This window comes from Coregonus clupeaformis, chromosome 28, assembly GCF_020615455.1.
Source record: "Coregonus clupeaformis isolate EN_2021a chromosome 28, ASM2061545v1, whole genome shotgun sequence".
NCBI lineage: Eukaryota > Metazoa > Chordata > Actinopteri > Salmoniformes > Salmonidae > Coregonus > Coregonus clupeaformis.
This window is the reverse complement of record NC_059219.1, coordinates 24,560,189-24,581,923: the sequence shown is the minus strand read 5'-3', so window position 1 is coordinate 24,581,923 and position 21,735 is coordinate 24,560,189. Positions and strand designations below refer to the sequence as shown.

Here is a 21,735-nt window from a genome sequence, read left to right as displayed (position 1 = left end):
TCTACCTCTACCTCTCTCTACATGTACCTCTCTCTACCTCTCTCTACCTCTCTCTACCTCTACCTCTACCTCTCTCTACCTTTACCTCTCTCTACCTCTACCTCTACATCTCTCTACCTTTACCTCTCTCTACCTCGCTCTACCTCTACATCTCTCTACCTCGCTCTACCTCTACATCTCTCTACCTCTACCTCTCTCTACCTCTCTCTTCCCCTTTTTCTCTGTCCCTCTGTCTTTCTACCCCTCTTTCATTTGATCTGTCACTTTCACAATTTTCCTTACTTTATCTACCTCCCTCTTTCTAGCTCTTATTTGATCATGCTTTTTTGCGCTCTCTGTATCTCTACCTTTGTTGGCTCTTGTTTGGTTCCTGTTTTCTTTATTCAATTCAAAGGGTTTTATTGGGAAACATATGTTTACATTGCAAAAGCAAATGTTTTCTATGTCAGGTGTAGTTACCCGTTTTCTTTATGTCAGGTGTAGTTACCCGTTTTCTTTATCTCCCTCTCTTTCAGATAATATTTCTCTCCTCCTCTCTCCTTTTCTCCTTCCCTAAATCTCTGGTCAGCTTTCTCTCGTTCTCGCTCTCTCTCTCACTCTCTTTTTTTTTCTCTCTCTCCCTCTCAATCTCTCTCTCTCTCGCTCATTCTCTCTCTCCCTCCTGATCTCTCTTGCTCTCTCCCTCTCTCTCTCCTTCTCAATCTCTCTTGCTCTCTCTGTGTGTTTCTTTCTCCTTCCCTCTCTCTCTGGGCCTGTTACTAGTGGTGACAGCATTTCTCCCAGATGTCCTCTCTCCCCTGCCACCTGGAGTAGAGAGGGTGCTGCCTGGTTGCTCACTCACCTGCTGTGACTCAAACTGGCCAGTGCCCCCCCACACACACACACACACACACACACACACACTGTCAGTCAGTCATTCACTTAGACACATATTCATATTAATACATGCATACACTGTCCTTTGTTAGCATATATTAGCATATATACAGTGAGGGATAAAAGTATTTGATCCCCTGCTGATTTTGTACGTTTGCCCACTGACAAAGAAATGATCAGTCTATAATTTTAATGGTAGGTTTATTTGAACAGTGAGAGACAGAATAACAACAAAAAACACATGTCAAAAATGTTATAAATTTAATTGCATTTTAATGAGGGAAATAATTATTTGACCTCCTCTCAATCAGAAATATTTCTGGCTCCCAGGTGTCTTTTATACAGGTAAGGAGCTGAGATTAGGAGCACACTCTTAAAGGGAGTGCTCCTAATCTCAGCTTGTTACCTGTATAAAAGACACCTGTCCACAGAAGCAATCAATCAATCAGATTCCAAATCTCCACCATGGCCAAGACCAAAGAGCTCTCCAAGGATGTCAGGGACAAGATTGTAGACCTACACAAGGCTGGAATGGGCTACAAGACCATCGCCAAGCAGCTTGGTGAGAAGGTGACAACGGTGCGATTATTCGCAGATGGAAGAAACACAAAATAACTGTCAATCTCCCTCGGCCTGGGGCTCCATGCAAGATCTCACCTTGTGGAGTTGCAATGATCATGAGAACGGTGAGGAATCAGCCCAGAACTACACGGGAGAATCTTGTCAATGATCTTAAGGCAGCTGGGACCTTAGTCACCAATAAAACAATTGGTAACACACTACGCCGTGAAGGACTGAAATCCTGCAGCGCCCGCAAGGTCCCCCTGCTCAAGAAAGCACATATACAGGACCGTCTGAAGTTTGCCAATGAACATCTGAATGATTCAGAGGAGAACTGGGTGAAAGTGTTGTGGTCAGATGAGACCAAAATCGGGCTCTTTGGCATCAACTCAACTCGCCGTGTTTGGAGGAGGAGGAATGCGTTTCTTAATAATCCTCAATACTCCTAATTGGCTTCCTTGTCTCGCGCTCTAAGCATAATATTTTTGGGATTAAGGTCTGGAGACTGGCTAGGCCACTCCAGGACCTTAATGTGCTTCTTCTTGAGCCACTCCTTTGTTGCCTTGGCCGTGTGTTTTGGGTCATTGTCATGCTGCCTATGACCCCAAGAACACCATCCCCACCGTCAAACATGGAGGTGGAAACATTATGCTTTGGGGGTGTTTTTCTGCTAAGAGGAAAGGACAACTTCACAGCATCAAAGGGACGATGGACGGGGCCATGTACCGTCAAATCTTGGGTGAGAACCTCCTTCCCTCAGCCAGGGCATTGAAAATGGGTCGTGGATGGGTATTCCAGCATGACAATGACCCAAAACACACGGCCAAGGCAACAAAGGAGTGGCTCAAGAAGAAGCACATTAAGGTCCTGGAGTGACCTAGCCAGTCTCCAGACCATAATCCCATAGAAAATCTGTGGAGGGAGCTGAAGGTTGGAGTTGCCAAACGTCAGCCTCGAAACCTTAATGACTTGGAGAAGATCTGCAAAGAGGAGTGGAACAAAATCCCTCCTGAGATGTGTGCAAACCTGGTGGCCAACTACAAGAAACGTCTGACCTCTGTGATTGCCAACAAGGGTTTTGCCACCAAGTACTAAGTCATGTTTGCAGAGGGGTCAAATACTTATTTCCCTCATTAAAATGCAAATCAATTTATAACATTTTTGACATGCGTTTTTCTGGATTTTTTTGTTGTTATTCTGTCTCTCACTGTTCAAATAAACCTACCATTGAAATTATAGACTGATCATGTCTTTGTCAGTGGGCAAACATACAAAATCAGCAGGGGATCAAATCCTTTTTTCCTTCACTGTAGTTGTATGCATAGTTATGACCATCCACACAGGTCCATTTCAGGCGTGATAGTGCTAACTCTGTTGCAGTGTCCTGTCCCACTCAGCAGAAAGCCCTGTTAGTGTCCTGTCCCACTCAGCAGAAGGCCCTGTTACAGTGTCCTGTCCCACTCAGCAGAAGGCCCTGTTACAGTGTCCTGTCCCACTCAGCAGAAGGCCCTGTTAGTGTCCTGTCCCACTCAGCAGAAGGCCCTGTTAGTGTCCTGTCCCACTCAGCAGAAGGCCCTGTTAGTGTCCTGTCCCACTCAGCTGAAGGCCCTGTTAGTGTCCTGTCCCACTCAGCAGAAGGCCCTGTTAGTGTCCTGTCCCACTCAGCAGAAGGCCCTGTTAGTGTCCTGTCCCACTCAGCAGAAGGCCCTGTTAGTGTCCTGTCCCACTCAGCAGAAGGCCCTGTTAGTGTCCTGTCCCACTCAGCAGAAGGCCCTGTTAGTGTCCTGACCCACTCAGCAGAAGGCCCTGTTAGTGTCCTTTTCCACTCAGCAGAAGGCCCTCATTCATATTGCATATCTCCACCCTGTCCCCTTGGCGCTCTCTCCTCCTCTCCCTTTCTCTACCTCCCTCTCTCGTTCTCGCCCAGTCCACTTGGCTGTCTTTCTCTATCTCTCTCTGTCAATCTCTCTCTCCACCCTCCCTTTCTCTCCCTCCCTCCCTCTCTCCCCCTGAGCTCCCCCGCGAAGTGTGTGACAAGCTGAACACAGGAAGAAGAAGAAACAACAAAAAGCCCCTCAGAGTTTTCCCCATTGAACACTCAGCATCCCTCTCCACACATACACACACAGAGACACACCACATTCACACCCCAAGGGCAGCTTGCTCGGGGGTTGCCATGGAGACAGGACCAGGGCGAGAGGCAGGGAGGGAGGAGGAAAGGAAGAGAGAGGGATAGAGTGAAGATGAATGAGGAATGTTGGGGTGTACTCAATTGATCCCTGTTTTTTTAAAGCCATGGCGGGGCGTTTCTTAATACTCCTCAATACTCCTAATTGGCTTCCTTGTCTCGCGCTCTAAGCATAATATTTATTAGAGGACTAAAGATTCCCAGTCATCTCTCAATGCTGTGGATTTATTTGACCAACGTTCCGTCTCAACAGCCTTCAGCAGGGTGACCTAACCCCTTTACCTCCCTTCTCCTCCTCTTCCACCCCCGTTAGGAGGATGCGCGTGCGGACGTGGTGGACAGCCTGGTGCGGGACATCCAGAACACCCAGTGTCTGCTCAACGTGGAGCACAGCGGCGTCACCTGCCCCCACGTCACACTGCAGTTCGCCGACTCCAAGGACGACGTCGGCCTCAGCCTGGTCAAGGAGGGCATGGTCATGGTGGACGTGCGGAAAGAGAAGCACCTGCAGAAAATGGTAGGAAAACGGCCGCACAGACGGAATTCTAAGAGATAAATGAACGTTTTCAGTTTTATGGTGACTTTGTCAGGGCACTATGGCCAAAACAGATGTGTTTTATGTACCAGTGCAAGCAACGGGCCATTGGGCCACATGTATTAGTGTTAGAGTTGAGAAAAGGTAACACTGACGTGCCAGATGTTTTCAGGTCATAGTGACTTTGTCAGGGCCAAAACATGATACTGGGTGACAGTGTATGTGACTGGCTGGCTGTGAAGAGTCTATTTGAGCGAAGCTGTTAGCCTTATGCTACCATGCTAACAGATCAGTGTTTTGTTATGAATAAGTGCTAGCATTTGGCTAAATGCTGACGTGTTTAGTAATCAAACATGAAGACAGATCTGAAGCGATGCATCTCTCCGATCCTGTCGTTACATCTAGCGCTCAGCAGGACAGGCCCCTCTGACGGCGGCCATTTTTTAATGTCATAAAGCGCAGCTCGTTTGCCTTCCCTCATTATGTAATTCATCTGGCAGACGCAAAGCCTCTCTGTAAATGAAAGATAAAGGCACAAAACTGAAATATTTATTCCTGCCGCAATTACCGCTCCTACACACCCCAACATTACTCCACTCTGTCATTTAGGTACAAATTGGCACACACACATTCACACACACAAAGACACGGAAATGGGCTCACGGGTTGGAACACAAACACTCATAAACATATGAATGCATACCAACACACACACACACACCACATAATTTTTGACGAAATCACCCTTGTTTCCCAATATCACCACTAAACTTTTTACAACCCAATGAAAGACTCTTAGTCTGCCCACGTCAGTCAATAAGTAACTGTATAGCGCTCTATTTGTCGCCAGGGAGCTCACCTTTGACTCTTTAGGGCCACTATGAGACTGTAAACAGTGTTGTTGGAACGACCCACTGGGACAGAGTCAGAGCAGTGATTTAGAACCCTGCTGTCCACTAAAACAGGCTAATGGAGCCATGCAGTCTGTCAGGCCTGTTTTTCTAATGCTGGTCATGTCTCCTCTGCTGCTCCCTCTGAAACGATGCTAGCTGTTCAGACTGTGATGTGAAGGGTTCATGTCTTTCATTGATATGGTCTAAAGTGGTATAGTTTTAATAGTCTGGACAGGTGAAAGCACCCTGAAGGCCTTCTACCTTATCACTTTAAAGTCCCCCTGGCAAACAAAGCCCCTCTGTCACCTAAAAACGGATCACTAACTGAGCTCAGCTTCCATTTTCTCAAATGGCCTAAATGTTTTAATGTTTAAAGCTGGAATGCTTAGCGGTGAAACTCCCACGTCCGTTTGCGATATTACAACAACCAACAGTTTTTTTTCCTCCTGACATCATTGCACATCTTTGTATTCTGGGTGAAAAATTGATGTTCTCAGGCGCTGGTATTGTTTTATAGAGGAGAGAGGGATTTGTTAGATTTATTTGAAGGAAAGCCATTGTAGTCAAGCAAGGCTATGTTTGTTTTGTGGATATGCCCTGTAGCAAATGGACAACACACTTAGGCATTGTCCATGCAATAAAGATAGACAATATAATTATTATAATAAATGTATGCAGTGGCTGCTAGTATTGAGAGAGAGAAAAGGAGGGAGGTCGATAGAGAGAGGAGAGAACGACAGAGGATGGGGGATAGATAGAGAGAGAGGGATAGATAGAGAGAGAGTGATAGATAGAGAGGGATAGATAGAGAGAGAGGGATAGATAGAGAGAGAGGGATAGATAGAGAGAGAGGGATAGATAGAGAGAGAGGGATAGATAGAGAGGGATAGATAGAGAGAGAGGGATAGATAGAGAGAGAGGGATAGATAGAGAGAGAGGGATAGATAGAGAGAGAGGGATAGATAGAGAGAGAGGGATAGAGAGAGAGAGAGGGATAGAGAGAGAGAGAGGGATAGATAGAGAGAGAGGGATAGATAGAGAGAGAGGGATAGATAGAGAGAGAGGGATAGATAGAGAGAGAGGGATAGATAGAGAGAGAGGGATAGATAGAGAGAGAGGGATAGATAGAGAGAGAGGGATAGATAGAGAGAGAGGGATAGATAGAGAGAGAGGGATAGATAGAGAGAGAGGGATAGATAGAGAGAGAGGGATAGATAGAGAGAGAGGGATAGAGAGAGAGAGAGTGATAGATAGAGAGGGATAGATGGAGAGAGAGGGATAGATGGAGAGAGAGGGATAGATAGAGAGAGAGGGATAGATAGAGAGAGAGGGATAGATAGAGAGAGAGGGATAGATAGAGAGAGAGGGATAGAGAGAGAGAGGGATAGAGAGAGAGAGAGGGGGATAGAGAGAGAGAGAGGGATAGAGAGAGAGAGAGGGATAGAGAGAGAGAGAGGGGATAGAGAGCGAGAGAGGGATAAAGAGAGAGGGGGATAGAGAGAGAGAGGGATAGAGAGAGAGAGAGGGATAGAGAGAGAGAGAGGGATAGAGAGAGAGAGAGGGATAGAGAGAGAGAGAGGGATAGAGAGAGAGAGAGGGATAGAGAGAGAGAGAGGGATAGAGAGAGAGAGAGGGATAGAGAGAGAGAGAGAGAGGGATAGAGAGAGAGAGAGAGAGAGAGAGAGATAGAGAGAGAGAGAGGGAGAGAGAGAGAGAGGGATAGAGAGAGAGAGAGGGGGATAGAGAGAGAGAGGGATAGAGAGCGAGAGAGGGATAAAGAGAGAGGGGGATAGAGAGAGAGAGGGAGGGATAGTGAGAGAGAGAGAGAGAGAGGGATAGAGAGAGAGGGATAGATATAGAGAGAGGAGAAAATAATGGAGAGAGTGCGGGAGCCAGCCAGAGGAGGTGTGGAGTGGGATATGAAGAACTGAGATGGGGAGAGTGCGGTCCGAGTCAGGCGCAGTAAAACCAGGCATGCATCACTGCAGGGCCAGAGTGGCTAACTTTAAGAGGACAGCGCCGTGGCGGCCAGTTAGCTAGAGGCCTTCCAACACAGAGGACTAGCCTAGCTGAAGAGCCCACACACATGTTATTGCATAGGCTAGTTGTTGCTTAGTATTCGGCCTACATAGTAATGATGTTATTATATGAAGGTGGTTGATATTACCATAGAAATAGGATTACTATTCTTCTATTTCTATGGATATTACATGAATACATAGTGATAACGTGATATAGCTATATGTACTATATTCACAGGTAGTACATTTCAAATGAGAGGTTAGTAGGTTATTAGATATCAGGTTACTATATCATCAAAACAGCCGTCTGTTTGTTTTAGTGCAGTCAGTGCTCTGGCATACATCTAGGGTGAATTGCATTGATTAATGTGTGATCAAATGAAAACTGCTGGGCTACATACTTTCAATGATTAATAACACAGCATTGGCTTATGGCTTAGATAGAAACACATAGATTAGATAGAAACATTTACATATTGCTGGGGATTGATATTCCAACAGTACGGAACTGGTGTTCATTCAGACTGGATCACACACACACACTGTACTGTACCTCTTACTGGTGGTAGTTGCCACCTTGAGCCTAGGAGGTATGAGTTTCTAGAGAGCGAGAGAGATAGAGGGCCAAAGCATCTGATGTAGTAGAGCTCTACAGTGTGTCCAGATAGCACATCACCCTCCCAAGCTACTCTACTGTCGGGGTGGAGAGTGTGTGTGTGTCAGGCTGAAGAGCAGGTCAATGCAGACAGGAGGCAGTCTGTATGAACTGCCGAGCTCTCTCCTCTCAATGCAGACAGGAGGCAGTCTGTATGAACTGCCGAGCTCTCTCCTCTCATATCCTGAAATGAGTCAGGAACTCCCTGTAGAACTCACTAACTCCAACAGCTTTGGCAGGGCCAACGGCTGGTCCTCCCCCTTAGCCTCACACACTCGCACACACTCAGACACACACATACATACACACACCTCCTCCGCCGCACAGAGCCTCAGAGCCTTAAACCATGTGGTGTGTGTGGTGGGGTGATGATGGAGAAGATGCCTCCCCCTCTCTCTCTCGAACCCTCGCCCCTCAGGCAGGCTGGCATGGGATGCCGTCTTTAGGGAGAGCCCTGGCACTAACCCCCCCTCCCTACTCTGTCGGCTAGAGTGGCACTCTGCCACCCCTGGCATGCCGCCACCCGCACACTGAGCACTCACTCACTCGCTCCTCCCATCCCTTTTAATGTCTCTCTCACTCCCTCTTTCCATTTGCTCTCCCCCTCTCTCTCCATCCATCTCTCATATGCTCACCTTCTCTCTGCCTCTCCTTCCATCTTCCCCTGTCTCTCGCTCGACCTCCCCTTCTCCATTTTCCTTCCCCTCATCTCTTTTTTCTCCTACTCCTGTCTCTCCTTCCATCCCTCTCTCACTCTTCGTCCTGTCCATCTCACCTAGCCCAAAGAGAGGTTGCGCACAGCAATATGGGAAGGCAAGGTGCTAGCATCCAGAATTTGCATGCATTTGCATGTCTTTGAGAGCGCCGCCATGATGAATTATAATCCACAGGCATTAAAGTAAACGCCGATGGATCAGACCTTTCATTCTAAATGAGATGTGATTTAAAACGCTGTTAATGCTGATTATTTACGCTCTGCCTTAGCCCAATCCTTCCCTCTCTCCTCTCTCTCAGCCCCCCCTTCCAGATTCTGCTTCATGCCTCCCTTCTATAACAACATTCCATTCCTTGTAAATGGCGTTAAATATTAGGTGTGTGTTGGGGGGGATGGTGGGGAAAGGTGTGTGTTTTGGGGGGGGGGTGCTATAGTAAGGACATCCGTCTTCCCCTCCCCTCTGTGCTGCAGTAACCACTGCATTTAACCATGGAAAGGTGACTGGGAACATGGACATGGACATGTACAAACAGACCAGCTATGACCTCCTTAAGGCAATCAAAGAGGCAAAATGACAGTACAGGGACAAAGTGGAATCAATTCAACGGACACGAGACGTACTGTATGTGGCAGGGACCTTAGACAATCACGTATTATAAAGGGAAAGACAGCCACGTTACGGACACCGACACCACGCTCCTGGATCATATGAGAGGCTAGTTAAGGATCATATCACCTCCACCTTACCGACAACCTAGACCCACTATAATTTGCATATCGCCCCAACAGCTCCACGGACGACGCAATCACCATTGCACTGTACACTACCCTATCCCACCTGGACAAGAGAAATACCTATGTAAGAATACTGTTAATTGAATACACCTCAGCCTTCAGCACCATAGTGCCCTCCAAGCTCATCACTAAGCTCAGGGCCCTGGGTCTGCACCCCTCCCTGTGCAACTGGGTCCAGGACTTCCTGACGGGCCGCCTCCAGGTGGTGAAGGTAGGCAACAACACCTCTGCCACGCTGATCCTCAACATGGGGGCCCCACAGGGGTGCATGCTCAGCCCCCTCCTGTACTCTCAGATCCTCCATGGCTGTGTGGCCGTGCACGTCTCCAACTCAACAGTGGTAGGCCTGATTACCAACAGCCTACAGGGATGAGGTGAAAGCCTTGGCGGAGTGGTGCCTGGAAAATAACCTCTCCCTCAACGTCAACAAAACTGAGTTGATTGTGGACTACAGGAGACAGAAGAGAGAGCAACCCCCCCATTCATATCGATGGGGCCGCAGTGGAGAGGGTCAAAAGCTGCAAGTTCCTCGGCGTGCACTTCACTGACGACCTGAAGACGACCGGCGTGCACCATTGAGAGCATCCTGTCGGGCTGTATCACCACAGCAATTTCACTGTCTGCAACCACAGGGCTCTCTAGAGGGTGGTGCGGTCAGCCCAACGCATCATCGGGGCACACTGCCTGCCCTCCAGGACAGCTACAGCACCCAGTGTCACAGGAAGGCCAAGAAGATCATCAATGACCTCCACCACCCTAGCCACAGCCTGCTCACCCCACTACAATCTAGAAGGAGGAGACAGGACAGGTGCATCAAAGCTGGGACCGAGAGACTGAAAAACAGCTTCTATCTCCAGGCCATCAGACTGTTAAATAGTCACCACTAGCAGTACCCTGCCCTGAACCTTAGTCACTGTTACTAGCCGGCTATCACCCGGTACTCTACCCTGCACCTTAGAGACTGCTTTGCCCTATGCTGTACATAGTCATTGAACACTGGTCACTTTAATGTTTACGTACTGTTTTACCCACTTTATATGTATATACTGTATTCTAGTCATGGCTCATCCTATATAGCTACTGCTGTACACACCTTTTCTATTCACATACTGTCCATACTGTCCACACACACCATCATATATACATGTTTATAACATTGCTCGTTCTGATATTTCTTTTGAAAAAATGTTTTACTAGGTATTATTGCTTCACTGTTGGAGCTAGAAACACAAGCATTTTGCTGCACCTGCGATAACATCTGCAAATCTGTGTACGCGACCAATAATGTTTTTGATTTGAGTTGACCCATCCCTTTAACTACCAGACCCATCCCTTTAACTACCAGACCCATCCCCATAACTGCCAGACCAGCCCCATAACTGCCAGACCCATCCCTTTAACTACCAGACCCATCCCTTTAACTACCAGACCCATCCCCATAACTGCCAGACCCATCCCCATAACTGCCAGACCCATCCCCATAACTGCCAGACCCATCCCCATAACTGCCAGACCCATCCCTTTAACTGCCAGACCCATCCCTTTAACTGCCAGACCCATCCCCATAACTGCCAGACCCATCCCCATAACTGCCAGACCCATCCCCATAACTGCCAGACCCATCCCCATAACTGCCAGAACCATCCCCATAACTGCCAGACCCATCCCCATAACTGCCACACTGCATCTGCTGTCTGTCAGATCAATGGCAGTGGATAACACCACGATCAACGGGCCATTTTCGTCACACTTTTGCACAGCAAACACTTTTAATCTTATTGCACTGGATTTGGACCCAATCTCTCTCTGTCTTTTTCTGTCTGCATGTCTCTCTCTCGCGCGCTCTCTTACACTCTCCCTTTATCTCTCTCATTTTCTGTTTGTCTTTCTCTCTCACTCTCTCTCTCTCGCGCACACACACACAAATACATTCACAATCTTTCATAGAGAGAATATTCACTTGTCAGCCACATTTAACAGCATACTGTCTCACACACACACAGACAGACATAGAGACCATTCTGACACAACAGTGATTCATTCCATGACTGAAGTTGAAGTCTATTAAAAACCATGATGTTCCAGTATGGTGGTACAGACACCATCGTGGTGCCCGATCACCACAGTAAAAGTAGGCCAACCAAAGGCGATGACGTCAGATGACTGACTGACTCCCAACCCGTCTCACACAATCAGACTGCGCTAAGCGAACACTGTCATCGAGCGAAAAGGTTCATTAGCTCTACAAGCTATTCATCTCCCCGTTTGCTAATTAACAATCAATTACAAAACACAGAAGCCTCTCGCTAATTATCAATCACCGACATAGCATGAACCTCGTATATTATCCCTAGTCTCTGGTCATTTTCAATAGAACATTTGTTCTAAAAGTTTTTGGGCCTCAGATGAAACAGGCTGCGTGTACAGTTAGCTTAAAACGCTAACTCTCCCTTCTTAGCTTCAAAGGCTAACACACAACACTTCCCTAGTACTTCTTTTGACCGCGGTGTTGGCTCCAGGGCCTAAAATGTACTTTTTGGTCCACCAGCCACTGTGGCAGTTAGATGGAAAATCTACCAGCCAAAATATTTTTGCGCCATAATTACCTAAAAGAAAATACACAACAAACTGATGACCATGCTTAATGTTTCTAAAACAAAACATTTATTAGTAAGAAATGATGTGATATATAGCTCAATTTCATTACATTTTTTGTGATCTGAGAAAATATCAGATGAGACAACATTTTCAGCTGCCACTTTGAGTGGGAGGTTTCCGTGGTAACCAGGCCACTGGAGTCCTGTCACATGTCTGTGTGTGTGAGATTTTGGATCTGACCAGGAGTAGACAGCATCTCTTCGCTATCAGTTGAAGCAGCAGACTCAAACTAACATTGAAAATCAACCGACCTTGTGAACAAAACAATGTAAATAGCCAAGAAACACGAGGACAAAGTCTCACTTTGTAAACTTTTGAGTACATTAGACCAACTTTTATGCCTGTGAGCAGAGCCTCCAAAAATTCAATTATCAGCACAGTGCCCAAATCTGCCCAGCCAGGTAGTGTTGCTGTGTGAGGTGGGATATAGATTCATATTTCTTTGTGTGATTAGCAGCTATGAAACAAAATGGCGGAAATACTTTGAAAACAGCTAGTGCAGCTCTAAATCACAACTCGCACATACTTGACTTTTTACTATATTTTTATTTGCAAATGCGAACGTAATGCTCGCACTGTAGAGCCCTGCAAATTGTCCATCCTACGTGGCTGGTGAAATATACATTTTTACCCTCCAGTACCTAAATATACCCGCAGGTGGTGGGTGTTAATTTTATGCCCTGGTTGACTCTTTGTAGCGACATAAGCTAACACACAACCATCACCTAGCTCTTTGAGCTAGCATTGTTGTTTTGACTTTGGTGTTAGCTAGCGTTAGCTCCAATGTGTGTTTGTGTGTTAGCTCCGGTGTTAGCGGCGCTAGCTCCAGTGTTTGTGTTGTGTGTTTGTGCTGATGCAGGCATGTGAGTGTGGAGTGTTTTGGGAGGGAGGGGGAGAGCAGAAGGCAGCCTGTGGGAGAGCAGCTGTGATGTGGATGGAGCCTGAGAGCTTAGAGGACGTACGCTGCTGCTTGAAGCCCAAGCTGAAGAGGGATATGAGAGCTGAGGATCAGATCAACACTTGCTTTTAATTGCTGTGCGGTTCTGTACCCCATGTAGTTTATTTCCCAACAGATTATTTTTTATTTTGGCTGTGTAGGTAAATTGCACTATTGTGAAGGGATGGATGTGTTGCCTCGTGGGAAATGTAGTGTTTTGGGGAGTTGCAGTGTACATTTTACTACGAAAGGACAGATGCAGTGTGTCGTGGGAAGTGTAGTTTCTTTGCAGGTGTTATATGGGTTACAGTGTAATTGTTCTGTAGGGGGAACAAATTAGGTGCTTTGGGAATGTGTCATTTTTTCTATTGTTGTGGTTTACTCAATGGCTTTTTGCAGTACTTTCAACCAACTTTTTGTCTGGTTGACAGCTTGCCATCGACCCCCTCACCCTAAACCCCCCATGGGTTCCTGTCATGTCCCATCAAATTCCCCTCCCCCACACCCTGTGCACTGTGGAGTGTGGAAAAGCATGGCCCCTTCCTCCTGACTGTTCGATACCTCATTAACCAGTAAGCGTTCGTATTGGACGCATAATGGACACTTTCACATCGACCCTACCTCTCATACCCACACACACACACACACACCGCCAGCAGCAGTGCTCTGAGGGCCTTGTGACATGTCCAGGGTGACAGTGACACGCGCCACTAGCCAAGCTCTATTTCCCCTGGCCAGACCACACACACACACACTCCTGCCTCCACCGCACCCTGGGGTCAGGAGAGGACATAGAGCCAGAGGGGGGGCAGTGAGGGCTGGGGTTGGAGAGTGGGTGTAGGTCATTTAAACTTCAGTCACTTCACACTGGGTGATCTCATGGGGAGAGCCAATAAAAGAAAGAAATAGAAGGATTACTGCTAGTCCTATTCAGACTTTGGAGCCAATACTCTAACCTAGGTCTGCCCCAGTTTTCTGCTAATTCATCTTTAGCCAGCTCTTCTTTAGCCAGCTCCTCTTTAACTATGTCTATAGGGTTCCCTTTGTTATACTTGTGTTGTATCATAATCATTTAGGCTGGTTTATATGGTCAACATTTTCTTTCAGTGGAAAATGACCTACAAGAGACATGATTACATTGGTCTGTCTGCGTATTTTACCATCAAATGCACTTATGTAGGTCGAATCTCAAAGTTCTCAGCCTGCGTGTGTCTCTGCCTTGTACTTGCATGTCTCTACCTGGTGTGTCTGTGTGTGTGTGAAGATGAACTAGGCCCACATACCTTTAAAAAAGCTAGTTGACAATGTTTCTATCCTAGAGTAGGGCTGTGGTCGTGACATTTTGTCAGCCGGTGATTGTCAAGCAAATGACTGCCTGTCTCACGTTTAACATCTCCTGGCTTCCATGCATAGTTTACAAGCCACTGATGCAGACCTTTGGAACATCTACATTAAAAAAAGTCTAATAGATCCATTTAATATAGCCTACACCATCACATAAAATACATTATTTATTTTAGACAGGTCTAAAGAAACATGATATGAAGAAAATGTAGTCTATTTCAGAAGAACAGAATAGCATACTCTGAGTTGTCCTTATGTTTGGCCCTGATCTGGCTTTCCCGTGGTTAATTTTCATGCCAGCAAGGTAGGCTATACTCCTGTTGTAAAGCGAAGCAATGTGCTTAATATTAGGAAAATGTATAAATAAATATAGTAAGCCTATAGAAAGCTGATGAGATCCTCTTTTTAATAGAGGTCATCCAAACTGTATTCTCACGCAATTGCATAGCCTATAGAAATGTTACTGCAACATGAGCTGATGGGCTCTCATGAAGTGTTTGATTAGATTTTCGGTGACATTTGCATTGATGTCAGAGTGATTAGAGGGACAATAGAGTGCTGAGTACCAGCAGTTAGCAAGTTTGGTAGACTACTAATGACCAGCAGCAGCATCAGATCTTGGAGAAGCCTAGTTACCGTGACTAAACGGTCACGTGGAATTTGACTGCGGTCCTGACTCGTGACCGTCGGTGTGACGGTAATACGGTCACCGTAACAGCCCTATTGACGGCAATACGGTCACCGTAACAGCCCTATTGACGGCAATACGGTCACCGTAACAGCCCTATTGACGGCAATACGGTCACCGTAACAGCCCTATTGACAGTAATACTGTCACCGTAACAGCCCTATTGACAGTAATACGGTCACCGTAACAGCCCTATTGACGGTAATACGGTCACCGTAACAGCCCTATTGACGGCAATACGGTCACCGTAACAGCCCTATTGACAGTAATACGGTCACCGTAACAGCCCTATTGACAGTAATACGGTCACCGTAACAGCCCTATTGACAGTAATACGGTCACCGTAACAGCCCTATTGACGGTAATACGGTCACCGTAACAGCCCTATTGACGGCAATACGGTCACCGTAACAGCCCTATTGACAGTAATACGGTCACCGTAACAGCCCTATTGACAGTAATACGGTCACCGTAACAGCCCTATTGACGGTAATACGGTCACCGTAACAGCCCTATTGACAGTAATACGGTCACCATAACAGCCCTATTGACAGTAATACGGTCACCGTAACAGCCCTATTGACGGTAATACGGTCACCGTAACAGCCCTATTGACAGTAATACGGTCACCGTAACAGCCCTATTGACGGTAATACGGTCACCGTAACAGCCCTATTGACGGTAATACGGTCACCGTAACAGCCCTATTGACAGTAATACGGTCACCGTAACAGCCCTATTGACGGTAATACGGTCACCGTAACAGCCCTATTGACAGTAATACGGTCACCGTAACAGCCCTATTGATGGTAATACGGTCACCGTAACAGCCCTATTGACGGTAATACGGTCACCGTAACAGCCCTATTGACAGTAATACGGTCACCGTAACAGCCCTATTGACGGTAATACGGTCACCGTAACAGCCCTATCCAAGAGTGGATCTGCGTGTGTGTATAGCCTTTATAACGTCGTGCGTTGTGTGCCTGCACTCACGGAAGCCAGGTCCTCTGATGGGGCGCTCTCCTGTCGTTGGTCCTCCTTAACTCGTTGAACCTGCGGGCGCTGTCACGCCACGTTGTGCCCCTCGCTGCCTGAACGCCACTGACAGACCACACTGCTGGAGCTACCAGCATGCACCGGGGCCTGTCCCAGCATGCCTCAGACAGGGACTTCAGGGACAGACACACGCATGCAGACGCGCACTGTCACGCGAATACACACACACACACACACACACACACACACACACACACAGGCAGACATACCATACTCACACTCACTGACACACGCACACACACACACTTAAATGCACACACACACACCCATACACTCGCTTACATACTCACATACACAGCCTCAAGGGAGCAGTCTCTGACGAGGACTGCTGTGATTAAAAGAGGGGCTTTTCAAATCAAATCCATGTTACCAGGATGTCTGGAGAGACATGGGGAGAACAGTCTCCTCTCCCTTCGCCATGCACTATTCATTGAACAGATAGACAGACATACAGACAAAGTGGTGTAGTTTTCTCTGTTAAAGATGCACTATGCAGAAATAGCGCCGCCATTTCCTGGTTACTGAAATTCTAATGGTTAGCCTAATTTCAGTTTGTGTGACAAAACAAACAATTATAGTGTAGAGAATCGTTGTACCATCTAAACCACTGTGAAATATATTTTTCATAACCATAAATAAAGTATTTTCAGCTGTTTGAAAATCCGAAACTTAAGAACGGGAAGCATAGAAATAGCACACGTAGAACAGATCTACCGCTTCTTAGACTGTCTATGTGAATTTGGTCAGGTCGCCCAAAAAGTTCCATATTGCAGCTTTAAGAGTAACACCTAGGACTGCAGAGTCAGACAAGCCCGGCAAGAACTACGAAGCGAGGAGTAGTTGTTATTCAGAAGTACAGAGGCAGACTGTTCAGAAGATAAGTTGGACTTGGATACAGTTGTTAATCCATTGCTGACTATTCATAAAATGGAATACATTTGGTCTCTCTTTTTGTGTTTTGGGGGAAAGGGAGAGAGAGGGAAAAAGAGAGAAAGAAAGAGGGATGTTTTGCAAGTTGGACAAGGCATCGGGTGTCTAATACAACTGATACTTAGTGTTGCTAATGAGCGGTAGCTTTGTTGTACAAAATGAAGAACATTATTCCAGATTGACTGTAATGGGGTTCTAAGGCATCATCTGCATTGAGTCAGACACTATGGTAACGAATGTACTCTCTGTACCAAAAACAGGATGCACAGGATCTGTTCATCCAAAATCTTGGCCGTTTTCACACGTTCTGAGAAATAATAGATAGTCACTCACAGACCTCCTGCCAAAAACCTGCCATCTAGCACATTCACACACTCACTCCAAAACACCACCTGAGCTTGTAGACACACACACACACACAATCCCCAAAACACCACCTGTGCATACTGATCCACCAAACACACACACACACACTCTTACTTAGTCTTATTCTACACACACTCTCTGACCAACAACACCATATTCCCACCACCTCCCAGTCTGCCAGGTAGTGGCAGGTTGTTCACCATCACCAGACTGGTATAGATGGTACCAGGGGCATCTGTCTGGCATATGGAGCTCTGTGGGGCCATCCAGTACTATTCTATCTGCCTATCCCTTTCTCTCTCTCTCTCTCTCTCTCTCTCTCTCTCTCTCTCTCTCTCTCTCTCTCTCTCTCTCTCTCTCTCTCTCTCTCTCTCTCTCTCTCTCTCTCTCTCTCTCTCTCTCTCTCTCTCTCTCTCTCTCTCTCTCTCTCTCTCTCTCTCTCTCTCTCTGTGTCTCTCGCTCGCTCTCTGTGTCTCTCGCTCTCTCTCTCTGTCGCTCGCTCGTTCGCTCTCTCTCTGTGTCTCTGTCTCTCTCTCTTGCTCGCTCTCTCTCTGTGTGTCTGTGTCTCTCTTTCTCTCTCTCTCTCGCTCTTCCTCCTCTCCCCACCTACCATCATTCTGAAATACACAAAGCCTACCCCCACCTACCTGTTTATTCATTTAGTTGAGATATTTAATTCCGTATTATTTTAGTTTGCTGGTTGAATGGCTAGTGATTGTCCCTACTCCACTGGAAGTAGAGCCACTCTGGTGGCTGTGAAAAGGGTCCTGAAAGGGCTTTTCTGGAACAGCATATGGGCCCATGTTAGGAGGATGCTAGGCACACATACACACACTGGTTTCCGGCTCTCACATACTGTACTGAAGAGAACAGCAGGAGACTTGTCTGTCAGGAAGGCACCCCTTAGTTAAAGGACAAAGAGCTTGGCTAGCTGCCTGGCACCCTTTCATTTATATAGTAATGCCTCCATATACTCCCCTGCTATTGGCCAGGACCAAAGTAATGCCTCCTTGTAGTCCCCTGCTATTGGCCAGGACCAAAGTAATGCCTCCTTGTAGTCCCCTGCTATTGTCCAGGCCCAAAGTAATGCCTCCTTGTAGTCCCCTGCTATTGGCCAGGACCAAAGTAATGCCTCCTTGTAGTCACCTGCTATTGGCCAGGACCAAAGTAATGCCTCCTTGTAGTCCCCTGCTATTGGCCAGGACCAAAGTAATGCCTCCTTGTAGTCCCCTGCTATTGTCCAGGCCCAAAGTAATGCACTGTGAGAAGGGAATATGACGTCATTATTTAGATGGGGTTAGTCTAAAGAGGCCTCCAAAACCGAGGATAGGTGGGTCGGTGGTAGATGATCCTAACAAGTATTTTCAAATTCATAAGGAAAGGAAATGGCAAGATGATGGAATTCCATCCAGTGCATTTAACCTACATCAGAAGTCATGAAGGAAACGGCACGAAAATACTTTTAAGATGGCGTATCGGGACCCAGCCGCTCAAACGTCACCAGAGACCTCTTAAGGAAGACATTAATGCCATTGACTAGGACCTCCATATGGAGAGATGTTAACATCTGCTTTCCCCTTTTCTAAAATCACATTCTTAGTTAGCTTTGATTGAAGGCTTATGCAGCGGTAGCAGTTTTCGAGAGCCCACGCACACAGTCTCTCTCTCTCTCACACACACACACACACACATACACACAGTCTCTCTCTCTCTCACACACACACACACACATACACACAGTCTCTCTCTCTCACACACACACACACACACACACACACATACACACAGTCTCTCTCTCACTCACACAGTCTCTCTCTCTCTCACACACACACACACACACACACACACACACACACACACACACACACACACACTCTCTCTCTCACTCACACAGTCTCTCTCTCTCACACACACACACACACACACACACACACACACACACACACACACACACACAGTCTGTCTCTCACACACACAAGCACTGCACTCTCTCTCTCCATCTCTCCCACACACACACTTTATCACACACACTTTAACACGCACACACACACAGCTGTACGATCCAGCTGTACTGAAGTGTTTTTCTTCTTCCAGACCCTCATTGTGTGTTCTGTGTTGCTATCAAATGAACCGGTGTATACCAGCTAGCTAAGCAATTAAACCCGATGCAGAATCCACGATCTGCAGTTTTCAACATCTGCCGTCCTCCTATATGTGTTAATTTCCTTGGCTGGGAATTTCATCTGTTCTGCTGATAAGTTATGATACATGATGGAACCCTCTGTGGTTAATATGGTACTGTATAGAGTAGACTGTCTCATCCTCTCCCCCCTCAACCTTTGACTCACTCTCTTCACCCTCTCACCCCTTCTCTCCTCCTTATCCATCCCCTCTCTTCTCATCCTCCTCCACCCCTTCCCCTCACTCCTTTTCTCCCCCCTCCCAACACCTTCAACCCCTCTCTCTTCCCCACTCCTCTTCCCTCTCCCAACTCTCCCCTATCACCCATTTTCTCCTCTTCAACCCACTCTCCATCTTGTGAATCCTCCCTCCCCCTTCTCCTCGCCCCCTTTTTCCCCTGCCTGACCCGAGACGCACACTCCAAAGGCCTCCCCATCGATCATGCTGGCAGGAACGAGCCAGAGCTGAGGCTGGGTTAGCTTGGGTTGGAGAGAGAGAGAGAGAGAGAGAGAGGGCTGGCCAGAACCATGTAGAGCTAAACCGCTCCATCACAGTGTAGAGCGCTGTCCTCGGTTGGAGCTTTTCAGCCTCTATGCACACACACAGACAGACAATACCCACAGCTTCTCTCTTGACCGTAACCGGACATTTCCTTTCTGTCTCTCTTATTTTCTCTCTCCTCCACCCCCTCCCTCCATCTCTCTCCCTCTCTCCCTCTCTCCACCCCCTACCTCCATCTCTCTCCCTCTCTCCACCCCCTCCCTCCATCTCTCTCCCTCTCTCCCCCTCTCTCCACCCCCTCCCTCCATCTCTCTCTCTCCTCCACCCCCTCCCTCCATCTCTCTCCCTCTCTCCACCCCCTCCCTCCATTTCTCCCCCTCTCTCCACCCCCTCCCTCCATCTCTCCCCCTCTCTCCACCCCCTCCCTCCATCTCTCCCTCTCTCCACCCCCTCCATCTCTCTCCCTCTCTCCACCCCCCTCCCTCCATCTCTCTCCCTCTCTCCACCCCCTCCTTCCATCTCTCTCTCCTCCACCCCCCCCTCCTCCATCTCTCTCCCTCTCTCCACCCCCTCCCTCCATCTCTCTCCCTCTCTCCACCCCCTACCTCCATCTCTCTCCCTCTCCCTCCCTCCCTCTCCGTCCCTCGGTCCCGTCATGCTGTGTCCTGTGACTCATCGTCAGGCTCAGTCAATGAGGCTAAACGGACGCTATGGCGTACGCGGTCAATATGGCCAGCGCTGCCTGCCGCTTCTCTCTCTCTCTATGTCGCTCTGTCACTATCGCGCTCTCTCTCACTCTCTCTCTCTGTCTATGACTCTCTCTCTCTGTCTATGACTCGCTCTCTCTCGCTCTCTCTCACTCTCTCTCTCTGTCTATTACTCTCTCTCGCTCTCTCTGTCTATGACTCTCTCTCTCTCTCGCTCTCTCTCTATGACTCTCTCTCTCTCTGTCTATGACTCTCTCTCTCTGTCTATGACTCTCTCTCTCTCTCTCTGTCTATGACTCTCTCTCTCTGTCTATGACTCTCTCTCTCTGTCTATGACTCTCTCTGTCTATGACTCTCTCTCTCTGTCTTACTCTCTCTCTCTCTCTGTCTATGACTCTCTCTCTCTCTCTCTCTCTGTCTATGACTCTCTCTCTCTCTGTCTGTCTCTCTCTCTCTCTCTCTCTCTGTCTATGTCTCTCTCTCTCTCTCTCTCTCTGTCTGACTCTCTCTCTCTGTCTGACTCTCTCTCGCTCTCTCTCTCTGTCTGACTCTCTCTCTCTCTCTGTCTATGACTCTCTCTCTCTCTGTCTATGACTCTCTCTCTCTCTGTCTGACTCTCTCTCTCTCTCTCTCTCTCTCTCTCTCTGTCTATGACTCTCTCTGTCTATGACTCTCTCTCTCTCTGTCTGACTCTCTCTCTCTCTCTCTCTCTCTGTCTATGACTCTCTCTCTCTCTCTGTCTATGACTCTCTCTCTCTCTCATCTGAGCCGAGTCAAATCCTGTCTATCCAAGCTAGCCTAATCCCATACACAAAGAGTAGTGATGTGGGGAATCGATACAGTTATATATCAGGATATTATTTTTGACGATATATCGTATCATTTTGACAATATCACAATATTATTTTTGCGCTAGTTGGCTATACCTGCACACCAAAATTCCAGTATTTGTCCTTCATAGCTTGTTCTCCATCTTCTTTTTAAATAGGGAGCCAATTTGTTTTCAGCACTTTTATTTCCATGACTGATCAAAACTTGTTTTCTCATGGCTCTCTCTTGTCCCTCTGCAGCAGACATATGGTGAGCAATATGTTTAGAACATCAAATCATAATAGAATCACAGTA

General features: G+C 47.2%; 1 protein-coding gene across 1 annotated transcript in view; it reads left to right on the top strand.

Annotated features, from left to right (window-relative positions):
• The window catches only part of LOC121543416 (staphylococcal nuclease domain-containing protein 1-like), a 277,997-nt gene that overhangs the window by 253,098 nt on the left and 3,164 nt on the right, over positions 1 to 21,735 (top strand). Inside the window, exon 22 of the mRNA XM_041853265.2 lies at positions 3,939 to 4,142. Coding sequence (XP_041709199.2) covers positions 3,939 to 4,142 — 204 coding nt within the window. The remainder of the gene's footprint in view (positions 1 to 3,938; positions 4,143 to 21,735) is intronic.